Here is a 25673-nt window from a genome sequence, read left to right on the forward strand (position 1 = left end):
CTGTTCGGTTTATTCCTGAATCTAAAGGAGCAATCAGACGCGTCTCTTTACCTATAAAGCGCTGTTTTACTCTTAAATAAAGCAGAAACTCACAGATCTGGCTGACGTCTCCGCTGTGACCTGTTACAACATCTTCAGCCAACAAGTGCAGCTCTGGGAGGGTATTTCAGCCGGACGCTTTGGAAAATAGCAGCGAATCGATGGAGGAGGCGCTCGGAGCTGGAAGTGTGTCCGGCGTGGAGGTGAGCGGAGATGACAGGCTTCATTATCAGCAGAGCCGGAGTCCCTCAGGAGCGCTCCTGCTGCATGATGGGACAGTTTGCTGGAAAGGTCAAGAGCAGACAAATCAGCCTGGCAGAAACCATCTTAAACTGCCCCTGATAGAGGCAGAGCTCAGAAACTCCTTACGCTTCTGTTTCACACCGCTCTCTTTCTATTAGATCAGCGGCGCCGCCTGAAGAAAACACACGCAGCAGCAGGCCTATATTTATCAGATGATTATCAATTATCCTCTGACGCGTCTGCTTTTATATGATATAGTCAGCGTTGCATATTGATTAGGTTGGGAGCGTCTGAGCGCTAAAGTGTCTCGGCTGACAAGAGAATCATTTCCAGATCTCCTCTCAGTTTCTGCCGTATTGACGTCCCTGTAATGACACGTCTAACCCTGTGTTACTCTGACAATTATTACCCAGAGCTCCCGGTCCTGCAGGTCTTTACAATTAGAGGCGAATCATCTCGCTGACGTGTCTGACAGATCGGATCAGACGTCTGCGCAGTTATTCTGCTTCACAGCGAGTGACAGACTCACATTTAGACGTTTTGATTCACCTTTAATTTCTGGGGTTTTGCATACGGCCAAAAGTCAGCGAAGCTGCTTTAATTTGATCAAAAAACTGATTATTGCAATGTAAAATGTGCAATGTTTTCTCTGTAACTATGTGTTCAAGTGTCCTTTATTTCCGTGGTTTTCAGCATCGTTCCTCCAGTCTTCAGAGATCAGAATAATATGGTTTCTGACTATCATCGATGTTGAAAACAGTTGAGCTGCTCGGTTTTTTTGTGGAAACTGTATTGCATTTTATTTTTGAACGTTCAGAAGAGCCGAATTTATATGAAGTAGAAACATTTTGTAACAATATAAATGTCTTTACTAGTGCTAATTGCAAAAAATGCATTCAAAGTAAGTTTTGTTTCCACGATATATAACAATACACACACATATAGTATATGTTTAGAAAATATTTACATGCATGAATACATATTAATATAATTAATATTTTATATAAATATATATAATACATACAGGCATGTGAGTGTATTTATATATACGTAAATATATATACAGTACAAGAATACATATTATGTACACAGAAAGCTCTTGATTCATTTAACGCATCATGATAAATAAGCGTTCATATTTATTTCGAACCTTTCGTATCCCAAACGTCTGAAACATTGTGAATAATGTTGATCAGTATATTATTCTGATTTCTGAGGATCACGTGACGCTGAAATAAATGACACTCTAACACACATCCACAGAGAAAATCATTTCAATTGAAATACATTTTCACTGCATATTTGATCTAACAAATGCAGCCTTAATAAGCAGAAGAAATTTCTGTACTGAAACATTATTCACGTTGTAGAAGTCAGAGCCGGCGTGGAATAAAAAGGCCGAATTCTGCTCGCCCGAAGCAATCCGGTCTAAAAAAAAATCGATAGCAGCGTCTCTTTACTCTGAGAAGACACCTGCTGGACAGCATTGATCGTCCCTTCAAGGCTCTCAGCGGCTTCCCGCTACGCGTCACCAATTGTCTGCCTTTTTCTCTTTTGCCCGTTAAAATATGGTCACAAATTTACAAAAGGGACTTGTTCTCCCCGACCCCGGTGAGGTACCATCACTCAGTGGAAAAACATTGTGAAAATATCAAAGGGAAGCGCGCTGCGACAGGGGAGAGGTATAAACAGAGTAATGATTTCCCCAGAGTTTCTGCCAAGAGCCGGTGTCACCCGAAAGCAGCGTAAATGGTGACATATCCTCACTCAGGATCCCGGGAAATCGAACCCTGACATTCTTTTTAGGGCCCGAGACTCTTCATCAGCCAATTACCGCGGTAAGCGGAGAGCGCGCTTCTCCCAGCGCAGACTACGACTGCGTTCACTGCCAAAACAGCCTCGACCGCGCCGAGCTCGGGGCCCCGGGGCCCAGAGGAACTATTTATATATGAACTCAAGCCGCTTCGGATCAAACGCCCTCCACTTTTTTTGCAGGCGGCCTGAACGGACACGGATGAAGACAAAGGAAAAGAAAGGCTTGAATACATCTTCCTCACTTCATCCGACGGGATTTAATTAATAAAGAAATGGATTTAAAACCAAGGCTAAGTTTAAAGAGATCGTGTTTTCTTGCCCCACTGGAAGATATTACTGCTTAGGAAAAACAAGACCAAATCTTTTACTCCTATAGTAAATTAATTGATTCATTGATTCAAGAATGTTTAGAGAAACCCGACTGAGAGAATATTTTGTTTGCAGTGAGTTGTTTCTTTCTTCTGTTAAACACAAAAGGAGATATTGTGAAGAATGTTGGAAACCAAACCAGTGATTTCTATAGTGTTTTGGATTAAAGAATTCATGCTATGGAAGTCAACGGGGATCATCAACTCTTCAATTACCCATTCTTCATTATATAGATATATATATACAAACACATACATACAGTAATGGGGGAAAATAAAAGACCACTTTATGATTTATAGTTAATAATAATAATTTTTGCTTTATTTTGTAAACTGCTGCTGATACCGTTTTTTTACAATGAAAATGTTATTTAGAGCTTGACATGGCAAGTGTTTAAATAATAAAAAAGGTGCCATGTTTCCATTCATTTTTAGATTTTTAGAACAACGTTTTCATTTATTGTTCACTAGTGAAAGTTTCTATCACTTCTTACAGGTTTGTGATATTTTTCACATCTGCATCCTTTATCCGTCACAGAAATGGCCCCCCTGCGCTTAAATGACAAAAAGCCCTTAAATACTCTAAAACGCCGCTGACAGAGTTTAGTCACGCAGGATAGATGAAAGCAGTTAGGCCGCTGATCAGGGCAATGTTTAATCATTAAGATAAAGTGTTCACGCCGGAGCCGTTGTGGTAAATTTATGCATAGCACCACATTCATCACGGCCTCAGAAGCCAGAAAAGAGAGTGTTGCTTAATAAATCAGCCATTTGAGGCAGGGCCGGGATTCTCCTGAAGAAGCAGCTGTTTGAATATTCCCAGCACCACTAATCATGCTGTAAAACCACGCCGGTGGTCTTCAGAGCCCAAAACACATCCATCCCACTAGAGCCTTTTCAACTTTATTATCATAAATGATAAGAAAAAAGACATGCAAAATGCGACCCCCTCTGAAATGCACAGATGATGGGCTATCAGTGAACATATAGCTTCATTCACATCATGTTTACTTACACTCTGTGAAAACTACTCTCTTAGTGTTTCGTCTTGTTTTCTAGTATGGGTATCTAAATACTCTTAAATCTACTTGACAAGTATGAATTAAGATCCTAGGTCTTGTTTCTTAAATGTTAGTTTTTCCTCAAAACGAGTGAGAAAAATCATTTTATTTAGCCTTTGAATTAAGATTATTTTTCTGATCCCACTTGTTTTTTTTTCATTTAACGTCTCAAGTAAATGCATCCTGATTGGATAAATGTATTTGTTTAGATATTCATACTAGAATTCAAGACAAAAATAGTAACAAAAACGTTTTGTTTTTTTTTGCAGTACAACAGTTATGTCCGACACTCTTAAAAATAAAGCTACTTAAAAGGTTCTTCATAGCAATGCCATAGAAGAACCATTTTTGGTTCCACAAAGACCAGTTCAGTCAAAGAACCATCCCTTTCTAACCTTTTTATAATCCGTCGTCTCACGATGCACGGCACAGCTATATGTAGTTGAAGAGACAATAAAAAGCCACTTGACTTGATAATCCTTCACCAGAAAGAAAAAGAAGAACATCTGAACAAGCTTTCTATTTCACAAAAGGTTCTTTATGGAACCATTCAGACAAGAAAAATAAAAACACACACGTTTTATCAGGGCTAAGCAGCAGAAAGCGGAGGTGCTGCTCTGGAGAAGTTTGCTGTGAGGAAATGAAAACAGATTGCGGTGTCTGAGGATCTGATGCTCTCTAGAAGCCCTCGCTAAGGCAGTTTTACAGCCGGCCGCTCTGTATTTGTCGGGCTAATGCGAGCTCTCCTCTCGGATGTGTGGGAAGGGCTCGTTCTCGGCTCCCTCTGAAACTAATTAGCGGCGAGGGCCGGGGCCCGGGGAGCCGGTGACGATCAGGAGCAGACACCCCTGAAACAACGAATGCTTCGCTACGGTTAACCTGATCGCGCATCAGCGCTTCATTATCGCCCGATGATTTCCATTCAGTCACTCGGACGCATGAAAACGCCACTCATGTTAACAAGAGGACCGGAGCATGCATCCAATCACCGCTCAAGCTCTGATTCACTGCAAAAAATCATTCTCTTACTTATCGTTTCTGTCTGGTTTTCTAGTATAAATATTTAAACACGCTTGAATAATTACGCATTTGAAATCAGTTAAGAAATTAAGTATTGCTTTCTAAAAAAACCCATCCATGTTATTAGTTTTTGCTTGAAACAAGCAACATATCTAATAATGGGGCAAGAAAAGTAGCAGTAGTTTTATTGCCCCTTTAGCAGATCTTTTTGCTTGTGTTAAGCAAAAACTAACAAAATGTTTATTATTTTTTCAGAAAACAAGTCATTTTTCTCATACAGTAAATGCATCTTGATTCCAGAATGCTTTGATATTTATACTAGAAAACAAGACAAAAATACCAAGTAAGAGAATGGTTATTTTTCAGGGTGTCATCATCACGGACCTCCAAGACTCTCCTTCATGAAACACAAACGTATTCAGTTAAAGTACAATTCTGTATCAAACAGCAATATTTGCTATGGCTTATTATATAGGCGAATAAGTCATTAATCCTTGTGCTCAATTTGATAAAAAAAATGACTTGACTAGACTTGTACTGTATTTTGCATTAAACATTTGGAATCTAATTATGACTGTTTAATTGCAAAGATGGTCACTCTGAAATAGCAGCAGCACATAAATATGCAGATAAACTGTATATTTTTTTTTTTACATTTAGCAGATGCTTTAATTACTAATGAGAACAATGAAAGCAATCAAAGTCAGTAATGTAATGATATGCAAGCGCTGTGACACAGAAATACAAAGAGCATAGAGAAAGGAGGCCTTTTTAAAGACAGCAAAACAAATAGAAAATATTTAAAGTCTTAAAGGTTCAAACGATTTATTTTTTTAATAATAAAAACTCCTATAAATCATATTTAATATAAACATTACTAAGGCCTGTAAATGATCCACATTGAAGCTCAGTCTCCTCACGTCTTCACACTAATAGTTTAGATTGTTTTATCCAGTAAGAGCTCTTACGTCCAGCTTCAGCGTCTGGTTCTGGGGTCAGATCTGGACTGATTCTGATCGAGATCATCCTCCAAATGAACTCTTACTGGACTGAAGCAGCTCAGCTTTACCTGATTCTCCATCAGTCATTTTCTAAAAGAATCTGATCTTTTGAGGAGCTTTACTTTCACTGTTCCAAAGCATCTCACATCTTCTGAGGAGCCTGTGTTTCATCAGCTCTCCATCAGCGCTGCATTATATGTTTGATCATTTACAGAGACATAGATCAGTATCCGCCGCTTCACTGATTTAGACCGCAATCATCAAAACGTTTTCGAGTCCTCTACATTCTCACTATATGAGCCATAAAAGCCTGATGTGTTTCAAAAAGTCGTTTAGGTTGTAGAGGGTTAAACTAGCAGTGAAGGTGATCTTTCGTCAGGCTGAAAACACGGCTGACGTTTATGAAGTGTCGCGGTCGGCCGTGTGTCTCTTAATTTGGAGGAGGGCTTTGGGACGGACGGGCCGGTTCTGAGCCGGATCAATAGCAGCTGAATGCCATCTGCTTGGGGCAGCAGAACGCCAGCCCGGGCCCGCGCCATGCATCTTCCGCTATTGAAAGGTTATTTTTATGCGAGTAAACAATTCATCCTCCGGTCTCGGCGCGTTCTGCTCATTTACCCGCTCGCGGTCGATAGCGTATGCAAAACGGGCGGGAAAAAAAATTGAATCCTAGGAGTGAAGCTGATGCCCAGGTGACAACTAATCGATGAGGCTCTCTGCGAAACTGTGACGTGCGGTCAGAGTGTTTTATAGCCGCTCATGCAAATCAGAGTCCCAACAACACAATCCCCGAGCCGGCTTTCTGAACTCTTTAACCGCTGCGAGAGCCAGATAAGACAGAATCCACTTTTTAGCTTCAATTAATGACAGCGGGGCACGTCTGGCTCCTGTTTTTTTGGACGGACGCTGGATTGTTGGGCTCTTATTAGATTTTCTGCGCTCGGGCTATTAGTGATAAATGTACTGCCGCATTCACTGTCAAGTTAATCAATGCTGCCAAAGTTTTGTTGACCTAACAGCAATCTATAAAGCAAAGGCGCTCCATTTTTTAGCTCGCTCGTAGCGTGACAACTCTGTCGGCCCCAAGGCGCTCTGATACTCCTTCAAAGGGGCCCCGCGCTTCACTTGAAGGGCTCTCGGCAAATTGAAATACTGTCTTTAAAAGCGGGGCAATTGCTGTGACGCCTCGCCTGTCAAAGAAATTGTTTAAAAACCAGAGTCGCTCAAACAGATCCAGTTTGATGGTTAAAACACTGGCAAATCGATAACTTCACAGATGATAGAACGTTGTCAAGTGTTAAAAAAAAGGCCCATTTTCTTTGACAACAAACCCCTTGTTTTCGGTAAAAAGACGAGCGCTGGGAGATCGAAGGCCTGTGAGATGAAATAAGAGCCGGAGCTCAAATGTATGGTACTGTCAGCTGAAACAAACGACCACCGCACACTCTCAAACGCAATTATGGCCTTATGAAATATGAATTTACATTGATTTTCCCCAGCGTTTCCCATGGTCATGCAGGTCTGCGTGTGAAATACTCGCAGTATAAATTATGAAAGCGAGTCGACGTCAAGTGAGCGTTATGATTAGGATTTTCCCCCCGCAGATGGACAGAAATATAATTGCACGTAACTCGGGTCCCCAGCTGCCTGAGTTTGTCCGTAACAGGAGCACAATTACTGCTGAGAGGGAGACGGAGGGCCGTAACCCGGCTGGAGAATACTGATTAACCTTTTTCAGGCCTCTGACAAATGAATCGCATCAAGCGTGTGCGACAGCATTTATCACTGCCCGTCCACACTTAGAGTCGCCGGGAAATAACAGGCTTGTGCTAATAAAAGCGAGCTGCGTGCCACAGCGCATTATGTCAGCGGCCCAATCGCCCGACATCCGTCTTCTTTGATCCGGCACAGAAAACCAGAAGTCGCTTTCAGAGTCTGCGTGTGTGAAATAGACACAAATGCATCAATAACACCGGCCTTTATTAAATAAGCTAATAATAAGAAAACTTTAGTGTTAAAATGAGACATTGACGAGCAAGATGCAAAATGAAATGCACTCACATAAGCCTAACATTCAATTTATTTCTATTGTATGATATAGTTCAATATCTGTTTCTCCCCAATATCTGCACAACTGCAAATATGAACGGTTCGATAACCAAGACGCTAATATTGTGTTTTAGATTCAGTATTGTCAGTTTTTGCCTAATTTTGCTCAAATTAAAATATTCCCGCTCAAAGCCATGGAAGAACTGTTGAGCATCGTTGAGAAACTGACTGAATTAATGCGCAGCACTAAACGAATCAAGCGAGCCAGCGGTTCAGGGACTCGTTCGTAACGGCAGTCACTCAATTGGCGCTTGAATGAAACGAGTTGATTGCTTCATTTCTAAACGAGTGAATGATTCAGTGACTCATTCATAAAGGTCACTTGCTTAGTTTCTGAATGAATCAGTCATTTGAAAAAAACTGATTCAGTGATTCACTCATTAAGTAAGTGACTTGCCGCCATCTACTGGTGCTTTTACTTTAATATTTAGGGTAACATTTAATTACATTCAAAAGCATTTAATATTTCAGCATTATTATGTAATGTCGAATCTAAATATTTCTTTCTGAAACGACTTTCTGTAATGTCTGTACAATGTTCTTCTCATTGTTCTGACGTGCGATGAATTACATTTATCAATCGGTGCACCACGTAATAAACTAGATGTAACTAGATGAAATTAAAAACCCGTAATCACTTGACAGAAAGAACACATCAGAAAGGAGCTTCATTTACAACCTTTAATTCTTCAGACGCCGCTCGGGTGATGAATGGGGTGTCTGTGAATCACACCGACCGAGTCTTTTTCCACAAAAGGTCACTTATCTGACACGTTACAGTGCCATTTGCATTTCCGCATGCGTTTATTGACCTCAGTGTTGAGCGCTTGCCATTAATGCCTTTCTGGCCCGTGATGTGTTCACTCAGCAAACGCCGCGGTGCTCAATTAACACACATCTCTAATTGCGCCTCTATTTTTGTGTTATTATAGAGCAGGGCGAGCGAGCGAGCTACCAGCCGGCCCAATTTCGCTTCCATAATGAGGAATTAAAGGCAAACGGCCGTACAAATGATGATACAACTCGTGCCCAACACCGCTCGGACGCTCATCAATTTCCCTTCATTCCCGTATTTCTGCCGCTCCGAATGTAATGGCTAACGAGAACAAAAGCCTCCCGCGCTCGTGTCCACACACATTTTGGGGAAATAAGCCCAATCGGGTGCGAGGGAGAATTATTTTTCTTTATTAAGTGACCCGTGTCCCCGGAGATACAAAAGAAAGCAAACAATTAATCTTTTCCTATTGGTTGGGTGCAGGCGAGCTCGGGCCGGGATGAAGGCGCTCCGTACCTGTGGCAGAGAGGGGTAATTAGGCCTGGCCTGGGGAATAAATGGATTCCAGCTTCAAGTGTGCTGAGCTTTCAGGCCGTGACAGCGCTCTCTCGCCCCCCCGAAACTACATCTCCGCTGGAACCATCACCTATGACCAAAAACAGCAGAATAATTAACAAGATCCAATGTATTAATTGCTGCGAGCCATTAAAAATGGCCAGAGAAAGTGCATTAATTGCTGCTTCTAACAAAGTGTTTAATCAAATTAAGGCAGAGCGTTCTGTTCACAGTTGGCTAAGCCAGCCTGGAAAAAAACAACCAACAATATCAATAACGCTCGGAGCGCGGAGAATAAGGCTGCTTTGTTTGAACAGTTAAACTGCACTTACACAGGAGATCGGTGCGAACCAACCAACTGATTCAGTTAGGATCTCACACAGGCATGCAGATTATTACACAATATTACTCATTTGATGCACAATATATATATATATATGTGTGTGTGTGTGTGTGTGTGTGTGTGTGTGTGATCCTGCACCACAAAACCATAAGGGTCAGATATTACATTATCTGATTAATATCTATTGGAAAATCTGGAATCTGAAACATTCTGTTCTTATTCAAGCAGATTACGTTCTGATATATTTGCAATGTACTGCAATACAATGTTTTGTTATAAACATACCAGTGCTACTTATGACCTCCAGGGACATTTATTTGTTCATTATGTATTTTATTACCTATTTATTTAAAATATTGAGCCATATCAGAAGCCGTGGCTAATTAACAGGGCTTAATTTTACAAAACAATTAATCGCTACAATATCATTTTAATTGATTGTCACAGACACACACACATATATAATGATATGATTATATGATGAAAATTAAAAAATGATTCCAAGAAGTATAGTAGTATTGAACTATATAAAATACATATTTTGGCATGTGCACATTTCTCCTATTCCTGCAATTAGACTTTCTGTCATTTAACTCTCACTTAAAGGTAAAAACACTGATAATCTATTAACACTGTCAAAATAAACTGTGGGCAAGTCTTAAAATTAATATCCATCATCAGCTTTTAGTGTTGTAGTTTTAATACATTTATGCAAAATGAATACAAAATTGTAGCACAAGAAAAGCATGCAAATAATTCTGTCTCAGTTCATTGTTCTTTGTTTTGATGAATGCATGTCCTTTCTCTTTTGTTGTCTCATAGTTTAGTGCTTTTAGATGCAACTTTTAGTTTATAGTAATATAACACTATAACATATAGTCTGATTTCCTGTGTTTGCCGATCCTCTCTCTCCTCACGTTCTCCTGTCTTTTCTAAATATGTCAATATAGAGGCAAAAATGCAGAAAATGACATCTGAGCACTGATCATATATCTACTTCAGGCCTCGTTAGAGCCACACACGTAAGAGTTGTTGTTGTTGTTTGTGTTTAAATAAATACTATTCAGTGTTAAATGAATGCAGCCTCTGTGTTTATGCAGAACTGAATAATTGACCTTTGAGGTGCGCAGTAAACATGTCTGAATGTCTATGCCAGTTCTCCAGCAATCACTTCCATAATCTGTCCTACATTATGACTTCTAGTTTAGACATTTATTATTGATTACTCACCGAAGGACTTTTTTTGTATTATATTTATTCCTGCACCTAATACTGAAAGCTTAATCAACAGACTGCAGCATCCACCCACATTAGAACGAGGAAGATTTTCTCATTTAACACTACATCAGACCGGCTCCTAGAGCAAAGAAGATGCTTTACTTCAACATCATTCATACACAGCTGATACTTACATGCTATGTCTTTTTATTATCATTAAATCATATTTTTATAATTAATAATAATACAAAATACATTCAATTAAATAATACTTTTATGAGCTGATGTGATCAAACCACCAATTTATCTGATCCTCAGTTCTCTTTTATACTTTTTTTATTATTTTTAAAAATATATTTGTTTCTGTAGAATATTTTAATACTGTAATCAAAATACAAACACCTCATAATCTATAATTTCACGAAAAGCTAGTGTTGGCAAAGCAAGAAAAATCTTATTTTTATTTATTATAAAAACTCAGTTGTCCTTTTTTCCATATTTTTTTTTTCCTGATTTCCTTCGTCAGTTTTTCGTTTTCCTTTTGTCCAGATTATGTTTAGATTTCTTTAGTTTTCTATTTTTAGTTTATTATTATTTTACATGGAGTTTTAAAATACAAACAGCTATTAATTTATGAAAATGACCATTCATTTAAAGAACTGCCGGGATTAAATCCATCTTCTCTTTTATTCCGTTTCCTGCTTTTTAAGATCAGTGCATTTACTCAAACCCTAACCAGAATACTCTTTATTTGTAAGGACCCACACATTTATGGTCACACGTGATCTATAGTTTAATGAAGAGCACATACCAGGACATTTTTAGCTCATCGTGAACTAAATACTGAATAACGGTAATTCCTCGGCCGTAACACATCAAGTTTGTGGTCTTGAGGTCTGCTGTGTGTTTATGTAGATGATTATGTTCATGATGGCTCCTCGGCCGTGGCCTACAGAACCTCTGACAGATAACAGAGCGCTTCTCGCTGTCCTACATTCCTGGCTCGGTTCTCCTAAAAACCTGTGGACTCAGGAGAGACGAGGAGGAGAGCGGCGAGCAGTGATGGATTCCAGTTATTAGCAGATCAAAAAGATGGATGGCGTCCTGCTCCACCCAATCAACATCATCATCCAGATCTATTTAAAGATAGCGCTTGTGCTAATCAACTTATTTAAGCTGCTGATAATATCAGAGGCAGAATAATCTGCCGTTCTGTGCCACGTCCCGCCGCCGATCGATAAAATCACTTGAGCCGGCGCAAAGCCAGGTAAGTAACGACTCTCCCGGTCATTAATATTATTTAACACTCTTCAGAGCGCACTTAATGAAGAAGAAAAACTAGAGGGAAGCTCGGCGCTAGCGCGGGCCATTACCACACGTCCTCACGCCGTCTGATGACAAACACAACTGCCAATCAACACCATCTCCAGCACATCTGATGACTGGACCACAGAATAAACCAGAAATTAGAGCCGAGCAACAAACAAACAAAAAACTAAACCTAATGTAAAAAAAGAAATTGATGGTTACGTACGTATCAGTACTAATCAATGCATTCAAATCATGGTTTCTTTTTAAGCGAAAATGATTGACGGTTATGAATGTATTGGCATTAAAAATGTTCTTTAAATTACTGTATTTTTTCAGTTATATATTATATTGAAAAAATGTTTTTTAAATAGTATTTTTGTTATTTTTTCTATTTTAAATATCTAGAAATTCTTGAATCAAGATAAATTTACTGTGCAAGGAAAATTATTTAAGATATTACTTCTTTGATTCAAACATTTCTGGATATTTATGCTAGAAAACAAGCTGAAAACACTAAGAGATGCAAAAAATAAATACGTTGATTAATAATTACGCATCGTAAATAAATCATCAGAAGAAATGAACGCTAGAGAAGCACACACCTGTTCCACTCCACCGACTTATAAAGACTTCTTGAGCAGTTAACTGAGACGGACTGCACAGAAACATCATACAGTGTGTGCAATACTTCACAGGAAGTATTTATAAAAGCTAAAGTGTGTTTTCAGCGCTGCGCTTCCTGCGCTCGCAGCCTCTGGACAGGAAGCATTAAGAACAGCCGCAGCTGAATGAAGACGAACGGAAGACAAGCTTCCAGCCGTGATCAACGAGCCCTCCTCAGGTGAAGCATCGTCAGTGTTTGCATTTACTAAAACACACGCTCTTTTATTCTGCCTGGATGAAGGCAAGGGAAGGAAAGAATAGCGCGGCTCTGACCTCTGACCCCGGAGCAGCATTACACCGGCTACAGCGCACACAGACCATCACTCACTGTCACCGAGCTCCAGCCCGCTCGTAAAGCCTAAAACAACACAAAAAATCAAATGATGAATGATGTTTGGAATGGGACTGAAGTTGCGTGTCACTGGTAAAGTACAGCACACTTGTAGCAAAGTGATTGATTGACAGGCGAGGAGGCGGGCCTTTACACACGGAAGCTTGTTTCCGTCGTGGATGGAAAAATAAATAACACATTTAAACTATTTACGGTTTTGTGGCTCTTGAATGTGTTGTGATAGTTATAGCACAAAATAAACGTGTAAAATAAACTAAATAAAAAGAAAGCAGCTCGTTTAAATGTTTAATGTCTAATGTTAGTTTACTCTCCTGTCTGGTTTATGGCAGGTTCAACGACATGATTGGTCAGACCGCATGTCAATCAAACTCTCAGCGAAGGGAAGACAGAATTATGATTTAAAAAAAAAAAAAAATTTGTAATACATTGCAAATGCAAAAGATATAAATTTAGAATTTCTCAAAATAGTGAGTGAGTTTACACCATATATTTATTTTTTTACTTTTTTTCCTCACCAGAGAACAAGCTTACGGAGTCTGCCAAAGCATTTTTGATCCCATTATAATTGTTAATTGAAATAAAATAAATGTTAGCTTAAACAAATATAACAAACTTATTTGCAAAGGCAATCATTTTTGTTTCAATAATAAAAAACTAAAACAAAACAACAGAAATAAAATTTCAACTAATCTAACGCAATACACTGCAAAAAAAAAAAAAAAAAAAAAAAAAAACGCTTTTATTTTTTTTCATCTTTCCAGCCAAAATATCTAAAAAATAAGGTAAGCAAAATAATCTTGCTTTCTGTCGCTTAATTTTGACTAGTTTTTTGCTGAAAACTCGACAATAATTTGGACTTGTCTTCTTTTGATTTAAGAAATTGTAATATATTTTGGCTGGAAGCCAGACAAAAGAGAAAAGCATTTTTTGCAGCGTACATTTAAAACAACTATAACAGCATATCAATGATGCTAAAATAACCCTTCCCAGAACGCCGGTGGGTTCGCACAAGAACTGAAATGGCGTCTGAACGCTGGGATTGTGTTTCTGGGAGCAACAGTACAAGCAATTACAGCGACACCGAGGTCAACATCAGGTGCACCGGTCACCCTAATTACAACCAAAACACATGCGGTGGGGGCGTCCCGGGCTAAGAGGTCAGAGGTCGAGTGGCGGGGGCGGGGAACGGCTCACATCTGAAACGGCATTCAGGGTTTTTTTTATTCCGCTCAATGCATATAAACACACACCGCACTCGTGATAAGAAAACACCCGCCATAATCGGTGACACGAGGAATTAAACTGACGTGATTATTGTTCGGCGATCCCCGCGGCCTTGTTTTTAAAACAGAAACGGCTCTCTTCCTCTAGTTCAACAACTTTACCTGTTTACGGCTCCTGTAAAACAGAGCTGCTAAATTACTCATCGGCCCTCTGGAGGCAGACCGGTCCAAACAAAGCAGAGTTTTTCGTCCAGAGTCTAAAAATAAGCCGATGCTAAAGGTTTCCTGCAGCTCGCGGCCCCGAGGCCCTTAACCTTTCCCAAAGTTGTAGATGAAATGTCAGCTGGAGACCCTCAGGTATAAGTTAGCCAGCTAACCAGACAGCAGCACCATATGAATCACTGTCATTCTAAATGTGGAATCAGCAATTCTAGAGCCGTCCTATCTGGAAACGTAACGGCCAGGAAGAGGCGCTCCAGGAGCTTTGCTATTGATTTTTCTCCCAAACAAAGAGACTTTCGCGAATACATGATACATCATAATCATGCAATTTGTACCTTTGCGTCAAGCGGGGAAAGACGTGGATCTGTACGGAAACGTGAGCGGATGCTTTGGCTCAGATTTTACTGACAGGTACCGAACGAACGTCAGAAGTTTAGAAGAAACTTTGACAAACCTCATCCTATTCCTCTCTGCAATGTGTGATTGTGTTGGCTTAAAGGTGCGTGCGTTTTGGGGACAAATATGACTGAATGATGTTAATACTATTGTATGGACGCCGTGTTTTCTCTTTGAAAACAAACAAGCTGAAAACACTTTTATTGCTTTTCTATAGTGCTAAGCCTCAAATGGTAACTATACATTAGATCAATATCTTCTTTAAAGAAAGAATAAAGTTACACTAAAAGTAAAAACCCTTAAGAAAAAAACACATCTTAAGCATGTAGACCTAAGTGGTCTTTGAACGATTAATTATGATTATGTAATTGCTGCACCTGTACCTGTAACCACAATAAGAAATTTGTGTCTTATTTACAGCAAGACACTACAAGTGAATGTATTTTTTAACCACGTTTACTTTTCTGGACATAGTTATAGAAGAAAACTCGAATTGAGCAGTGCATGAAAACTCAGCAGTGGGTTTAATTGTAGACTAGTTTTACCCCATATTTCACACACCCCGAAGACGACTTTTCTTTCAGACGAACACCGTCTTCCACGCTGGGTAATGCTGGGGGATGGCAGCCCCGTAAATCAGATATATCCACAACTTACCAAGAAACCAAGCCAGGATAAATATAAAATAAAACTCTGCGTTCGTCTGAAAGAAGGAAGTCATCTACCCTTGGGTTCATGGTGTAATTCTGAACTGTTCCTTTAATTTCAGCTAATGATTCGGTCAGCAGATATTCTGAAGAGCTCAGATGTGTGTTTGCGCATCAGTATAAGAGATGCTCGTTCTCTCTCTTTCTCTGTTTTCCCAGCATCCTCGGTGCCACGCTGCATCACACCCAGTTTGCCTCGCTGTTCCCGGACAGTCCGAAACACTTTTCCTGATCTCGTTCATCTTGATGGATTGTCAATATATGGATCGTCCCGCTCTCTAATTCAGTGAAAAAATCTAGTTTTCCATTAGTCTCTGCCTTTCTAATTTTCACTGCTGGTTTGCCACGTGTAATTATTAAAGGCAGATTCAAGAAAGCAATTACTGAAGCACGGTTTGTATCTTTGAAATCTTAATAAGCAGAAGAAGTTGTGCTGGGAGAGCAGATACAGCTCAGAAAGACAGACTCTGTTAAATAAAAAACACAGTGAAGCTCATGAAGCGGCCGGAACAAACAGAAGAAAATATTAAGAATTATGACTTTCCCTAACGTTAATAATCAATATCTGTTTAGCATACGTGAGCACTTTTGTGTCATTGACAGCAGAACAGTGTCAATAAAGGAGTTTACAGAACAGGTCAAAGGTTAAAAGAGCATCATGGCCAATATAATAACAATAACATGAAAATTAATTTAATAACGAATGTAACCAAAATGAAACAGAACCTAGAATATCCACCCTAATATCATTTCATTTTTATAATCATTTTAATAGTTTATTATCATTTGTATTTTCTGGCATAAATAATGTAGTTTATAATTTTAGTTTATGAAATACAAATCTGATACATTTATAGAAAATAGCTTATTATTCACTGAAAATAAGGTGGATACATACAAAAGCTTTAGAATATTTTTCTCATTTTCCAAAACAAATATCTAAACTCTCTTAAATCAAGACACATTTACTGGAAAGATGTGAAGTCGTGTATTCTAAGAAATGCATTACAAAAAGTCTTTTTATGCTGAAAAACAATACTAATAATAACAGTTTTCTCCTTGAATCAAGATTCATTTTGACCCCACTGGCAGATATTTTTTTTTCTTTTAAGTGTTCATTTTGGTTAGAAAGCAAGGCTTAATGTCTCAAGTCATTTTTGCGACTGTATCTTTATTTAAGAAGATATTGATTAGTTGAGAGGGTGATAAAAATGCATGAATCTTGATTTGTTGAGATATGTGCGCTGGAAGAAAATAGTTTTTGCATTTATAAATGTAGACGCTGAAGTAGCAGTGAAACAGAACAGTCTATTATCCATCATCAGGGCCGAAGTGACAGCGCACACGCGATCATCTGTAAATGAATTCATCAGCCTGGTTAAAACGATGCAACTTTAAATGGCACGATGCCACTGGAATAACGGCAGCGCTACGGCATCGAGCCGGCCATCATCTGCTTTATTGCTGATGGGCTTTTTTCCTCGTTCGTAACGTAGCAAAGGGAAACTGTCAGGCTAGTTTCTGACACGCATTTACATTCTCCAATGACAAGTGACACCAGCAAAAGGCCACGGAAAACTGTTTATTGATCAGAGTAAAACTATTCAAAGGAGCAGATAAGGTTATAGCTGAAAGAGGCCGAGCGCCTTAAAGAACACGACTTCATTACATCACGCCAGCTGTATTTCTGTGGCGTTAAAGAGCCGCTGATTGGCTGGTAAAGATGTTGATGGGTCCGGGCCTGCCGCTCATCGCGCCTATTAACTTCTCGCCGCGGTCGTTCATAATCTGTTGCATACTAAACGCCGAGCGTGTCACGGTGCATTTACGGGGTGAGGGATTGGAGAACGGCCAGCTAATGAAATGGGAAGAACTCACGGCCAAAGTCATTTGACACTGCCAGCGGCCCACGTCTCACAATTAAATGAATTCCCACAGCATTCTGACCTTTAGCACAACACAACAAAGAAACCGCCAGGAATCTCTCATCAGCTGTTGAATCAAAGCAAAAGAGCTTCACACGTCCATAAATTAAACTCCAGATCAAAGCGGTGAAAATAGCAAACGGGCTTCTTCACTTCAACACACGCGTCTCTCTCTGTTTGTGTTTTCTAGTGTATCGAACTAAAATATTGAATCGAGAGGAATTTACTGTACGAGTAAAATGACTTATTTTTTTTGAAAATAATCTCCCCTTAAAACAAGCAAAAATGTCTGCAAGAAAATTATAAATGAGGATTATTTTTCTTACCCCGCTGATGGATATTGTTGCTTGTGTTATGAACAAACTAACAACATTTGTATACTTTTTATAAAGAAAACAAGAAATATCTTAAATAATTTCACTTAGATATTTATACTAGAAACACTAGCTGAGGAAATCGTCTTTTGCAGCGGACTGGACTTATCAAGATATCACGCACTGCATATTAAATACATTGTGTTTGACTGGAAAAGAAATGAAACGCATCTGAAAAGCTAGATGCCACAAACATCAGGTGACAGCGGCTGTCAGAGTTCATTAAACGCTCGTCACAAATGATAATGCAGTGCGCACGAGTCAGCAGCCTTGTGTGTGGCTGGAGATTCATTGACGAATGTCACATTGCCAATAGATTTATGTATGCAAATGAGCGGTCAATACTTCCACCGGCGCCGAAATGTACTGTCACGCTTGCCGTCCACGTCGGCAGTCAAATAAAAGCAAGGGAAGCGAGCCGGGTCTGATAAACGAGATAAAACGAGATTTTTCCGAATGGAAAACGTTCGCTCCAGTAAAACTGGTCTGACGTGTGGTATCGCGAGCGCTTATGAGCGTCCCGTGCTCATATTCTCTGAATTTGCTTAAAGAGTCTCGCGGGAGTTCACGAATTCAAAGCAAAGGTTGCAGTTTGAGTTTAATCATTAGGCCTCAGACAGAAAGTCAATTAGTGGAGATCGATATTTTTAAGAAACATTGAAATCAGGCGAGGGCACGACTGCCTCTATTAAAGAGCGCTAATGCATGCAAATACACAATTAACAGAGCAGGGGAGAACAGGGAGCACGTGAAAGCGCTGAATAACGACGCTATTGTCGCCAGTAGAGCTGCTTATAGCTGAACTCATCTCGTTTCATAATGGATGAACCTTGAGCTGAATCCAATCAACACTGAACTGAATTGAGCTGAATAATGGCACTATTGTCTTTTTAGAGCTGCTTCACAATAGAGCGCAACAGTCGGCTCCGGAAGTACATTTTTAGTATGAAGTAACTAATAAACCTTTACAGACAGACCGTTAATTGATCATATATGCCTTTGCTAAAGCCATAGACAGTGTTATTTCAACTTATATTTTAAATAATTGTGCAAATCCCACCATGAAGCACCACAAATAATATAATCAGGGCAGCCTCCATACACTACAAAAAAAAAAAAAAAAAACTTAATATATACATCTTGGTTTGATAATGTTTTTATTCAATATTTTGTAACTTTATTGTACTAAATTTGATTTATGGAATTAAGTTTAAGCCACTTGGTGGATTAATGCTGAAGTGTAAAAAAAACCCGCAGAAGATTAAGTGTATCATTATAAAAATAAATAAATATATATAAATATATATATATATATATATATATATATATATATATATATATATATATATATATATATATTATATATATTTTTAATACTTTATATTAATACACTTTCCAAAAAATGCTTTAATCTAAAACTGTGAAAGAAAAAGTTGTGTTCCAAATTTGAGGTTGATATTAAAAAGATTTTATTTGGGCGCAGTAACAAACATTAATTAGTTTCCACATAAACCATTTTATCCACCTTTCCAATCACATCCACTATATTTTCTTCTGTCCACACAGCTAGAGGAAAACCCTTTACCAAGTTTCATACCTTTCCAATTAAGCAAAAAAATGATAAGACACCAAAACGTACTTGTTTTGGCCGAACAGCTTTGTACCTTTTTGTAACTTTGTACCAAAGTTGTGATTCTCGTAACTTGTTGGTTTGGTTCACGGCTTACAATGCTTTAACCAAGACTTTTTAAAATCCCTACATGGCAAAAAAAACAGCGGCACTGAAAAAATGGACATGAAATTTGGATGCGTTTCATATTTAAAGACGTTTCCTTCATGTTATTTTCCTGTGGACTAATACGAAGCTGCACTGAAACAATCTGTATTGCGTAAAGAGCTACAGAAACAAATATGACTTGTGGCTTGATTTGTACACCTGTTTAGCCATGACCTCTCATTTTCAATGCACTTTAATAGTCACCCGTGTTTATCCGCATCGAATGCAACACACTCCACATCTGATACGCCGGAGTTTCATCTGCTCCGACCCGAAGCCGAACACCCACAGAAATCATTTCTCTTACCCGCTGAAAATGAGCAGGCATTGGATTATAAAGAACATCACAAACAGATAAGAGAAATGAATTAACACCAGCCTTATCGCGCCGCTTGACAACGCGACGGTGAACTTCAAATTTGCCAAATCAGGAAAGATGCGCGCGGAGCGATCCCTCAAAGACCAGCGACTCTTTGAGAAACAAAACAGAAAAAGAGAGTTTCGACCGAAGTGATGCAATCCCAGTCACGGTTAATTAACACCAAATCGTGGAAAGATAAAAGCCCGTGCCTTATTTCTGCAACAGTGGAAATAAATAAATAAAACATTATTGGATATATTTCATTTGCAGTTATTACAGCGCTACGAGAGCGGAGAGATGCTTCACCCACAGAGAACTGAAGCTTCACATTTGCAAGCAGATGATATAGTTGGTGCGGCTGGCAGCAGCGTTCATGACAAACTGATGCAATTTCAGCGGTGTCGCGAGAGCGGCCTGATATTTGTCTCGTTCTGGTTCCTCCGAGCTCCAGATTTGAATCGCAGGGGTCCAGAGGCCCTTCTCCTGACAGGACACAAATAATTACAGGCCGCTCTCTTCATTGGCTCTTATATTGCTCCTCTTATCTGAAGGCCTGCGGTGCGCTTGATCAAGTAAGGTCACTGTATTCTGACCATAACACAACATAACACTGCTATTTGGAGATACGATAAATAAAAGCCAGACAACGTTTTATCAGTTGTGTTATAGGTTATGTGTGTGCGTTTCAGGAAGTATTTTCACTAAATGTGTTTTTGCTCCCGAGTCCGACTGAATTTCCAGGGTTTCTTCCAATGCAGATGATTATTTCAGAGTCGTTCGGTCCGAATGCAATTGTGATTCAAATATGCAGTGCATCACCTGACCTGCGGGGGGCGTGTCCGGTTCGGGTGAAAAGCGCCAAAAAAAAAAAAAAGTCATTACAAAAAATTCCTCGTTTGCGACCCTTGACCGAGTTTTTGACATTTATACATCACCTGAAAGCTGAATAAACTGTGTTCGGTTGATGCATGGTAGGAAAATATCGACAAAATACCCTTTAAAGTTGTCCAAATGAAGTTCTTAGCTATGCATATTAATCAGAAATGAAGTTTTGATGTATTTATGGTAGGAAATTTACTAAATATCTTCATGGAACATGATTTTTAATTAATAACCTGATGATTTTTGCCATAAAAATAAAAAAAACTCTCATTTTTGCCCATAATAAATATAAATATAATAAATTGCACTGCTTTTGTGCTCCAGGCTCACAATTAATGAGACCCCAGCTAAGAGTTTTTGGTTTGGATAAGAACTTTAGTTTATGGTTCCACAACAAATAACTGGAACATTGGTTAGCCAGGAAAGTTTTCTTTATATAAAGACAACATTCTCGTAGAACGTTCCTCTGATGTTATCAGCACGTTCCCAGAATGTTTTCACGATGTTCTCAAAATGTTATTTTTCATAAACCTACAGAGAACTTATCCAGGAACTTCTTATTCGATACCCACAAACAAAACGACTAAATGGGAACCTTACGAGAACATTCAGTTTGACTTATATCTGGCTGTCTCGTGGATTTTGATATTTCATGTAATAAAATGTCCTTTGACTTTTTTTATTTACAGAAATGTACTCTCCTTGCACACACTCACAAACTACCCACGTGTGTTTTCATTCACTAAACACGTTCTCATCAAGAATGACCATTAACTTAATTTAAGTTTAGCCCCTTGGACTGTCAGGGAAACACACACACACTAACAAACACACCTGACGGCTTCAGTGTGAAGAGGCCTTTATATTTAGCGTGAAATGTTATGTACAGCTAGTTTATCTCAAGCAGTCTGGCTAACTGTGCCCAAATCTGCAAAGTGCGGAGTAACTGAGTAAAACTAAATCTTTCACTCACCCTCATGTCAGTCCAAGACATCTTCTGTAGAACACAAAAGGAGAATAAATCAACCTATAATGGACGATTAGCACAAACCGCATCGTGAAAAAACAACACATGCTAACAGCTGTTCATGTGACTCGTGGTCTTTTAAAGCATCGAATAAATCTTGGTGTCATTATTTGCTCACCCTCACGTCGTTCATCCCGATCCGTGACCGTAAGGACAAAAACACCGGAACATTTCTCTCAATATCTTCTTGCGTACTCCTTCACGCGACTGACGTTATCGGATCTTCCCGCCAACATTAAAGAGAGCCAATCAAACTCGAGCGCGGTCTGCGCGTGCGGTATTCAAATATACGTTAAATTTTATCGATATTTTTTTTTTTTCTTCAAATGTGACATATGTATATATACCGTGATTTATATTTACCAAAAAAAAACTACAACAAAACATTATTTTTATTTTTGTAAATAAGTAAAAATATTCCTCCAAATTGGTTTGTCGTTCTCCTTACTATCAAACGAAAACGTTATTTTTTACTTCAAAGTATAGTGCATCAATAACACCAATGTTTGTTTCAGTGCCTTTTTAACCGAGAAAACCTTTTAATACTGTACCACGACTGCAAAAATCACACGAAGACCTACAAAACAAAAAGTAAAACGCAGTGACGGTTTCGGGCACGCTGAAGCCCTCCATAACAATCAACAACACATTGACCTTCATCTGACCGCAGGATCATACGAACACGTGAACCTAACGTCTAATAACAGTGAGACACACTTTGAGGAGCCTAAAACTAAGACTCATTTCCATACGCGAAGCAGCGTTTGGGCCCCGGACAGACACTATCAGAAACACCTGCAGCTGAAGAATCATTCAGATGAGAAACGCCGTCAGAGGCACTTCTGCGGATCAGAGACAGCCTTCATCATGAAGCAGCTCCTTAATGCCACGGCCGCGATGACAGCTTGCCAATACCCCGGGACCGAGGCGAGGACGGGCCCGAGCTTCCTGACGTATATGCAGAGCGCTGAGATGCTCGGCGGGGCCTGTCAAGAACACGCTTTCCTTTATTTCTCTGTTTAAGTGAGTTTAAGCAGCGACGTGACAGATGCTCGCTCTCTCTCTCTGTAAAACTACCAACTAAATGCAGAGTTCTGGAGAAACAAGCTTCTGAAAGGGATGAAGAACACACTCCCAGACCTCCAGGACTTCTGGTTTTACTTCAGAACAGGACTAGAAAAACATTTAGAAATTTAGTGCATCGGTTTTTTGCGAAGAAATTCATTTAAAGTTATTTTAACGTGCTCTTTTGACACAATAGTGCAATTACATAAACCTAATACTGACACGAAACTGCTCCTTTAATACTTTTAAAGTTTAAGTATAAATAAAAATAAATAATATAAAAGTATTTAAATTGAGAAGGTTGCATTAAAAACATGCATTTTAGTTTTGAATCAATTTTGACGTTGAATGCACCGTTTTTTTCTGTAGCTTACATGCAATTAAATCAGAAATGAACTGAAAAATTTAAAGTAATCTTTTCAAGGAAACTTTTATCAAATGCATTAAATACTGCAATCTACATTAACCATGCAAGCTTAAATTTATGCAAAATATTTTACAGATCAATTTTGCACGTGCGCTTACGGCTGTTAATTTGCACCGAAACAAAGCCATTTAATTACGTTCAAAGATTCTGTCAACAATTTAAAATCTGCGTTTATACAACAACATATTAATTTTATCAGAAAGCGTCGTAGCTAAAGCAAACGGTTACACTGTAGTGCATTTATTTATTTTTGGAGCTAAAACGTTTGTTTTTAGCATGCAGAAACTACAAGCCAAAAACATGAAGTCAACGTCTGATACGGATTCATTCCTTTATTAAGGTTCAGATATCGTTGCACAGGAATGTAGAGTAAAAAATACTTGTGATTAAAAAATTCGTTAGAACAATGAATCAAACTCAAACGGCCCAAAATTCCAGGCTACAAAGCAAAATAAAAAAATATACATATGTATATCCGTCGGTCGTGCACGAGCTACCAGAAGCTTAATCGATTATTGATGCTCTTAAATACTGATTATGAGAGAATAATGCATACGAGAGACTTCAGAAGGCCTTCCCCTGCCGGATCATTGCCCAATGAAACACAATCAGAGAACGAGGAAGAGCCCATCGCTGCGTCTTCATCTTCACACACCAAACAGGTACAAAGAGATTCAGATTCTGCTTTTATTAATGTAGTGTTATCATTAGGTTTCATTAAGTCTGTGCGGCTTTTCTTGCATGATCATATACGGTGGAATAAAGAAAGAAGGTGGTCTGATGAGTTATGCGATCGCTTTGGCTTCGGGTAAGAACGCCTCCCAGTATTTTATTAGCTGGAAAACACACAAGACAAACATGAAATGAACATTTTCTCTTTTCAAAGGCTAAACGTCATTCTTTTTCTCGCCCCAACGGAAGATATTTTGACCTAAACTGTGTTTATTTTTACAAAAACCAGACGTGACTTAATATTAACATCATAACTGGTCGCTTGTCCAGGAAATTCATCCTGATTCAAGAACGTTTAAATATTTATACAACAGAACAAGACAAAAAACACAAAGTAAAGGAATGATTATTAAATATAAATATATACACTGCAAAAATAATTTTTGCTTGTTCTAAGCCATAATTTTGACTAGTTTTTCTGAAAACAATATATATATACACACATATATATACACATATATACATATATATATATATATACACATATATATATATATATATATATACACACACACACACATTATATAACACACATAGATTTTACACATATATTTGTATTATATATATATATATATATATATATAATAATTCTTAAATATATATAGGATTTTTCAAGACAAGCAAAAATATTTTCTTTGTTTTCAAGACAAAAAAATTTTCTTACTTTCAGAAAAAACTACTCAAAATTAAGTTATTTTTTTAGCAAAATAATCTGCCAATGAGGTAAGCAAAATAATCTTGTTTTCTGTTTTTAAAATTTTTTCTTGTTCTAAGCAAAAACCACTTTATTTTGACTTGTTTGTTCTGAAAAAAAGATGCCCGTTTAGAAAATCCTTCTTGATTTAAGGATTTTTAGACATTTGGGCTGGAAACAAAAAAAAACAAAAAAAAAAAAAAAAAAAAATCTTGGCTTGATATATATATATATATATATATATATATATATATATATATATGTGTGTGTGTGTGTGTGTGTGTGTGTGTGTAGCATAAATCTAATATGCATCTGTTATCCCTTCAAAAAAATCTTTATCTTGCATAAAAAAGTAAGTCAAAATCAAAGCAATGATGATCTGCGTGTGATGTGGGAAACACCTACCTGCTGCTGCGTGTGAACCAGCGACTCCAGATATTTAATGATGACCACTTTGAAATCCTTCACTCTGTCTTTCTGTGAAGAGAAAGAGACGCTGAGGTCAAGAGAAAGCAGCGTGGGCTTTAACAGCGAGAGCAAAGACGCTGACAGCTGAACTCACCTCGAACCGACCCACCTCTCGACGGATGGTTTTTGATATCTGCTCAAAATCTCTTTCACCCTGCTGCACTTTACCTTCCCACTAAACACACACACACACACACACACACACACACAGAGAGAGAGACAAGAGGCTTTATGACTTCAGTGTGTGTGTGTGTGTGTGTGTGTGTGTGTGTGTGTGTGCGTCAGTCAAACACAAACAGCTGAAAAACCGGCCGTCACGAGCAGAACAAACAGAATCACATCAGGTCAGAAGGTCTACTGAGCGTTTGATGATGTTTTATGGAATGAGAGGTGAACTACAATGAATCCTACGTTAAAAACTACAACTAAACACAGGACACGGCTTTTATTACATACTACACATGAACCAGCAGCCGCTGAAGGAAGAGTTCAGTAAATGTGCTGAATTTCTTCATCAGAC

The 25673-nt window shown here is 38.6% G+C and overlaps 1 protein-coding gene and 1 long non-coding RNA gene across 5 annotated transcripts in view; both read right to left on the reverse strand.

Moving 5' to 3' along the window:
* Nucleotides 1-120: 120 nt before the first annotated feature.
* LOC122351117 lies at nt 121-22012 on the reverse strand. 2 transcript variants are annotated; one of them, XR_006251688.1, is made up of 4 exons: nt 21886-22012; nt 21714-21737; nt 8948-9077; nt 121-322 (listed from the first exon to the last, which is right to left on the reverse strand). It is a non-coding gene; the product is annotated as an uncharacterized LOC122351117 (long non-coding RNA). The 2 variants fall into 2 exon arrangements; XR_006251687.1 differs by lacking the exon at nt 121-322 and adding an exon at nt 5374-7482.
* A 1559-nt stretch (nt 22013-23571) lies between these two features.
* snx2 (sorting nexin 2) overlaps nt 23572-25673 on the reverse strand; it is a 13476-nt gene continuing 11374 nt past the window's right edge. For all 3 annotated transcript variants that reach the window (XM_043247406.1, XM_043247404.1, XM_043247405.1), the window contains 3 exons: nt 25248-25328; nt 25091-25162; nt 23572-24095 (listed from right to left, as the gene is read on the reverse strand). In XM_043247406.1, the coding sequence (XP_043103341.1) occupies nt 24045-24095; nt 25091-25162; nt 25248-25328 (204 nt within the window). In that variant the 3' untranslated portion in view covers nt 23572-24044. The remainder of the gene's footprint in view (nt 24096-25090; nt 25163-25247; nt 25329-25673) is intronic.

The sequence above is a fragment of the Puntigrus tetrazona genome, chromosome 8 (assembly GCF_018831695.1).
Source record: "Puntigrus tetrazona isolate hp1 chromosome 8, ASM1883169v1, whole genome shotgun sequence".
In the NCBI taxonomy this organism is placed as follows: Eukaryota; Metazoa; Chordata; class Actinopteri; order Cypriniformes; family Cyprinidae; genus Puntigrus; species Puntigrus tetrazona.